We start from the raw sequence: 6,905 nt of genomic DNA on the forward strand, positions 1-6,905 counted from the left end.
TCTGATGATCACGCTCGGCTTAGACTCCAGGCCCTGGAGCCGCACTAAGCATCGGCCCCGCCATCCCCGCCACCCTCGGACCCCACAGGCCAGGACCAGGAGGGTGGGAGGAGCTGAGGCTTCCCCCTCCAGAGTCACGCCCCCCTCTGGGCTTTCACGGCTGTGCCGTAAAGTAGGGAGCAGCCTTCGCTCCAGAATAGCCCGCCTCCGTCTTTACGACAGGCCGCATTCCCCGCCTCTAAACATGGCGTCCCCCATTTAGGTACCCGCCGTGGTTTCTACCCCAGCTGGCCGGGGGCAGTGCTGAGCCAGGGCAATTGTCTGTCTAGACGGGGCTGCAGAAAGCTGCCGTTCAAGTCCGCTTCTGCTTACGGCTTCAGGAACCCACGCTCCTCTACGGGCCGAGAGTCGCCGATTCCTTCTAGTCCCTGCAACTTCCTCCTCTGCCCCTGGTTAGTTTCCCCGCGCTACCTCCGGGCGCCCCGAAGCCCCAGGCACTCCCAGACGCAAAACTATGAGCCTTCCGCCGCGGCTGTTGCGCTGGCCCCGCCATCTGCGGGCGTCGGGACCCCCGCGTCGCCTGTGGTGGTGCCCGTCCCCCGGCACCATCTCGGTGGGCTCCTGGCGTGGCCAGTCCTCCAAGTCCCCGGCCTACTGGAACCAGGTGGTGTCAGAGGCGGAGAAGATCGTGGGCTACCCCACGTCCTTCATGAGCCTCCGCTGCCTACTGAGCGACGAGCTCAGCAACATCGCTATGCAGGTGCGGAAGCTGGTGGGGACTCGGCACCCTCTGCTTACCACAGCCAGGTGAGCCCCTCCCTCCCCGCGGGCACACTCGCGCCCGCTCGCGAGTCCTTGTTAATGACCGGCACACCGTTCGCGCTCCACCAAGACTGGCTCCCCGCTGGTCTCTTTTTACCGCCTCCTTTCCTCAGCCCTCCTAGACACTGGATGTGGTCTCTTCTCTAGTCCACTCACTCCAACGTTCTTCCCCTCTTTGCTCAGTTGAGCGGATGCGTGGTTTTCTTTTGAGGAGTACGTGTACACTTTTTGCGTTTTCCCTTAATTATGGAGAGCGAAGATGAACTCAGTGATTAGTGGAGGAACTGAGTTAGGGATGTGAGTTTGAGTCACTTGCTAGAAATGGTCTTTTAAAAATGAAATGGGTTCATTCTCGATTCTGCACTATTCAAGAGGTCACCTCTAGAAAGAATGGAAAGGGGAGATAGGCTGAAGGTAGACAGTTCTTTCCAAGAATGCCCCAGGCTTGAAGTAGGAATTTATCCAGTCAGTAGTCATTATCCAGTCTTGGGATTTTTTTTTATCACTTATGCTGGAGTTCCATGAAACCTGCCATTAGGATTTTAAGGACCACAACTTTTGCTTCCACTTAAAAAGCAACAACACACCACCTTTTTATTTGTAAATAATTTCAAACATATTGAAAAGTTGCAAGAATAAAAATAGTACAGTGAGCACACTTGTATACCCTTTAATCAGATTCACCTACGATATATATACAATTATTATTCACATCTATACTAATAAAAGCCTTGGGGGTGATCAGGCCAGCAGGGGAGGGTATTTGGGGGCAATCAGGCCTGCAGAGGAGCAGTTAGGGGGCAATCAGGCCAGCAAGGGAGCAGTTAGGGCGCAATCAGGCAGGTAGGTGAGCGGTTAGGAGCCAGTGGTCCCGGATTGTGAGAGGGATGTCCAACTGCAGGTTTAGGCCCGATTCCACAGGGATCGGGCCTAAACCTGCAGTTGAACATCCCCCAAGGGGTCCCATATTAGAGAGGGTGCAAGCTGGGCTAAGGGACACCCTCCCCAGTGCACGAATTTCGTGCACTGGGCCTCTAGTGTATATATAAAATATATATACACACACATACACATATATATTTTTTTCTGAATCATTTGATGGTAGATTATATACATCACTAGAGGCCCAGTGCATGAATTCGTGCACAGGTGGGATCCAGCCAGAGGGAGGGGCTGTAGGCGGTTGGCTGGCCAGCCCTGCCCCCCCTTGAACTCCCAGGAGAGGGGTCAATTTGCATATTAGGCTTTTATTATATAGGATGGTCCTTTACTCCTAAATACTTCATTGTGCATTTCCTAAGCATAGGAATATTATTGACATAATTACATCACAGTAATCAATTTAGGCACATTTAATGTTGAACAATGCTTTTATTTAATTTATCATTGGTATTCCAGTTTTGTTAATTGACTTAATAATGTCCTTTATAAAAGCATTCTTTCCTCCTCTAGTACAGGATCCAGTGTAAGATCAGATATTGCATTTAGTTGCCATGTCTCTTTAGTCTCCTTCAATCTTGAGGAACATTTCCACAGCTCTTCTTTGTTTTTATGACTAGAGCAGTGATTCTCTAATGGGACAGTTGTGCCCCCCTGGGGAACTTCTGGCAATGTTTGGAAATCTTGTCACAACTAGGATATGCTACTGGCATTTAATGGATGGAGGCCAGGGATGCTGTTAAACATCCAACAATGCCCAGGCCAGTCCCTAACAATGAAGAATTATGTGCCCCACAATGTCAGTAGTACCAAGGTGGAGAAACCCTGGATGAAAATCTCTTTTATGTTTTCTTTTTTTAAATTAATCTTTACTTTGAGATAATTGTAGATTCACTTGCAGTTGGAAGAAATAATACAGAGAGATCCAATGTACCATTTAGCCAGATTTTCCCAGTGGTAACATCTTGCACAACTACAGTACAATATCATAAGCATAATACTGATGTTGATGCAGTCAAGATGCAGAACATTTCCATCACTACAAGGATCCCTCACTTGCCTTTTTATAGCCACCCCCACTTCCCTTGCCCACCCCCTTGCTTTAATTTTTTGAGACACCTGTAGTTTCTTTGTTGCATAATTCGGTAACAAAAGTTACTGAATATCAATAGTAGAGTGATTTTATTTCTTGGCATCATTCCCAGTTACCAAGAATGTCATCTTATGAGTGGGCTAAACTTGTCCTATAGCTGGAATGTTAGTTCTCCAGAGATTCTATATGATAGACACTCAACACACAGACATAAACATATTATAAAGCTTAATAATGGAACTAAAGAGTTTATAACTCAATTTAAGAACTATAACTTTACCAGTCCTGTTGATGATGAGTTACTCCCCTGTCCATCTGCCTGACTTTATGTATACTGGATTTTGTGTTTATTTTTTCTTTTTAAAATTGCATGAATGTTTCCATAACTAATAACATGTTTAATTTTTCTTCTTTTTGAAATTTATTAACATGGTAGTTTATTGCATATAATCTGTTATGACTTGCTCTTTTAATGCATCATTGTTTCTAAGATTCATCCATGTTGTGTTTAACTGTACTTCATTAGTTTTTCACTGGTATCTAAAATCCTATTGTGTGAATATGCCACAGTCTTTTTTTTTTAAGTCAGCTTTTGGGTTGTTTGCTTTTTTTGGTCTTATGAAAGTACTGCTGTGAATATTCTTGCACATATCTCTTGGTGTACTTGTCAAGAGAACAGATACAGGAGTATTTGCACATGTTCAGCTATAGTAGATAATACCAAATTATTTTCTAGAGTGGTTGTACCAGTTTACACTTTCTTGAGCAATGTCTGAACTCAGGTTACTCCATGTTCTCACAACACTAGAACTATGAGGTTTCTTAATTTTTGCTAATCAAGTCGTGGGTTTCTGTGTGTGTGTGTGTGTGTGTGATGCAAGGTAGTGTTAGCATTGGAAGTTGTACTTGTATATTACATTGTGCATATTGTAGTCTCTGTAATAAAGTATTGAAGTGAAAACAGTAGAGCTAAAAAGAGCCTTATTAATTTGTATATTCTGAGAGTTCAGTTCATCTAGTTAATTGCCAGACTATATTTGGGTTCTTGGAGACGATCCCTTTGAGGCCACCAGAAACACACTAGATGAAAGCCTGTAAGATTGATGGCTTTGAAACTTTCCAGATTGTGTCCTACCCTGCATACCTAGTTACATACTACAGTGAAAGAATTGGAGGGGATAAAATAAATAAATTTCAGCGAAGTTGTTGGAGTAACATCTATGAATTGCTTTATTTTGTAAGAAAAGAAAGCTAATCTGCATGTAGTTTTATTACATTTACTTTGACAGTGTGTTGCAAATTATTTAAAGTCCACTCACTGGTAGCTGATGAGCAAAAAACTTGTCGGAAGGTGCATATACATGGTGGGGCAAAAATAGGTTTACAGTTGTTCTTATGGAAAACAATAGAGTAATTAATAAGTAGTAATACAGGAATAAATTGTGTTTTGTGTATTCACAACTGTAACCCTACTTTTGCCCCATCCTGTATATCTTTTAGCGAAGGAGCAGGCATTTATTTGATCCATAGGGTAGGCAGATTGTGGTTTTGTAAATTGTAGCTAAAAATATGGACTAGGCAGCTATGTTATTTCCAGTGTTATGCTCTTACTTTGTTGAGATTTTGTCAGCAAAGCATTGATAATTAAGAAGATGTTCTCAGCATATTAGCAAAAGGACACAAAGACCCCTTGTAGTTGATATAGTTAGGAGCATAGGAAACCAGATTTGGTAATTCTTTTACAGTCCCATTTTATATTTGGAGTTTCTATCATTAAGTAAATCAATATTCTAACCTATCTGGTCATTTTACTTTTTGGATAAATCTGCATAGTATGTTAGGGATGAATCAGGTCTGTTAGCCCTAAAATTTAGATGAATGATGACATTTTTGGCAAACAGCAGGAGAAAAAAAAGGAAACCACCATAATCCATTATTTACTACCTTCTCTTTCTTTACCTAAGCCATCTCATCAAGAAAAGGGAATAGAGCCTAGAACTATACTCTTTAACAGTTTAATTGAGAAGTGAGATTACATTTTAAATGGAGATTTGGTAAGATAATGATTTTATAACTTGAAACAATGTAGCAATTACCTAATATTTTACCCTTATTCGTCTAAATATTTTAGGATCTCTCTTGTAAGCCCCAATTAGATAAATAATCCTCAATTAATTAATTAAATGTTTATTGAAACTTATGGAGGAATATAAAGAAATATAAAACACAGTTTCCCTTAATGAGTAGACATTTTATTGGACACCAATATATAGGGTTAGGCAAAGTAGGTTTACAGTTGTCCATATGGAAAATAATGCAACAATTAATAATAATACAAGAATAAGCTCTGTTTCATGTACTCACAACTGTAAACCTACTTTTGCCCCACCCTGTATTTACAAATATCTGACAGATATAAGTAAATGACTTGTGGCTAATGAGTAGTAGAGCTATATTAGCTATTAGTTACATTTAGAGATACTAACGTGGCCTGGAATAGTAAAGAACCTTTCATGAGATGGATGAATAGAAATTACATGGGTAATATTTTAGGGTGGTGGTGGTAGTATATTACATATTTTTTATTTTTTTCTCCTTTCTTCCTCAGGCTGTCATACCTCTACAAGGTATAGAGAGGCCCTAAAAAGCAAGGATAAGCAGTGAATAAAGTAAAAGGAGCAGAATGAATGGAGCTAGAATAGCTAAAACAATGTTAAAAAAGAAGAAAGTGGGAAGAATCATTCTGCCTAATATTAAATCTTATATAGAACTTCCTTGATCAAGACAGTGTAGTGTTAGCAGAGGAATAAAACAGACTGATGGAATAGAATAGAGAACCCAGAAATGGATCAACACAAACATACCCAATTGATTTTTTACAAAGGTGCAAAAGCAATTCAATGGAGGAAGAATAGTCTTTTCAACAAATTTACACAATGAAATGCTACTCAACAATGAAAAGAAATGAACTATTCTCACAACAATTTGGATAAATCTCAAAAGAATTTTCTTGATTGAAAAAAGTCAGTTTCATCCCTCAAAAAATTAAAAATAGAATTACCATATGATCCAACCGTTCCACTTCTGGATATACATCAAAAGAATTGAAAGCAGGATCTTGAAGAGATATTTGTTCACCCATATTCATAGCAGCATTATTCACATAGCCGCCCCACGCCCCAAGGGAACCCTGATCCGGGACACCCTTCAGGGCAAACCAGCTGGCCCCCACCCATGTACCAGGCCTCTATCCTATCTAATAAAAGAGTAATATGCAGATTGACCATCACTCCAACACACAAGATCAAGATAGCTGCCCCCATGTGGTCAAAGATCCTGCCCCCATGTGGACACAAGATGGCCACCAGGGGAGGGCATTTGGGAGGGACCAGGCCTGCAAGGGAGGGCAGTTGGGGACAATCAAGCCTTCAGGGGAGGGCAGTAGGGGTGACCAGGTCGGCAGAGGAGGGAAGTTGGGGGCAAACAGGCTGGCAGGGGAGCAGTTAGACATCAATCAGGCTGGCAGGGCAGTGGTTAGGGGGTGACCAGGCTGTCAGGCAGAAGTGGTTAGGGGCAATCAGGAAGGCAGGCAGGTGAGCAGTTGGGAGCCAGCAGTCCTGGATTGTGAGAGGGATGTCCGACTGCCCTAAATGGGCAGTGGGACATCCCTTGAGGGGTCCCGGATTGGAGAGGGTGCAGGCTGGGCTGAGACACACACACACACACACACACACACACACACACACACACACCGTGCACGAATTTCGTGCACCGGGCCTCTAGTGTTACAATATGGATGAATCTTGAGGACATTATGCTATGTGAAATAAGCCAGTCACAAAAAGACAAATACTGTATCATTCTACTTATATGAGTTATTTAGAGTAGTCACATTCAGAGAAAGTAAAGTGGTGGTTGCCAGGGGCTGGAAGGAAGGGGAAATGAGAAGTGTTGTATAATAAGTGTAGAGTTTCATTTTTACAAGGTGAAAAAGTTCTGGAGATTGGCTGTGCAACATTGTGAATATACTTAAAAATGTACATTTAAAAAT

General features: G+C 42.1%; 1 protein-coding gene across 4 annotated transcripts in view; it reads left to right on the forward strand.

Annotated features, from left to right (window-relative positions):
- The first annotated feature begins 237 nt into the window (after positions 1-237).
- The window catches only part of PDSS2 (decaprenyl diphosphate synthase subunit 2), a 200,328-nt gene continuing 193,660 nt past the window's right edge, over positions 238-6,905 (forward strand). For 2 of the 4 annotated variants that reach the window (XM_079781328.1, XM_079781326.1), the window contains exon 1: positions 375-807. In XM_079781328.1, the coding sequence (XP_079637454.1) occupies positions 515-807 (293 nt within the window). In that variant the 5' untranslated portion in view covers positions 375-514. Of the gene's footprint in view, positions 808-6,905 lie in introns of all 4 variants that reach the window. The other 2 variants (XM_079781329.1, XM_079781327.1) reach the window with 2 other exon arrangements.

This window comes from Cnephaeus nilssonii (assembly GCF_951640355.1).
Source record: "Cnephaeus nilssonii genome assembly, chromosome: 9".
NCBI classification, from domain to species: Eukaryota; Metazoa; Chordata; class Mammalia; order Chiroptera; family Vespertilionidae; genus Cnephaeus; species Cnephaeus nilssonii.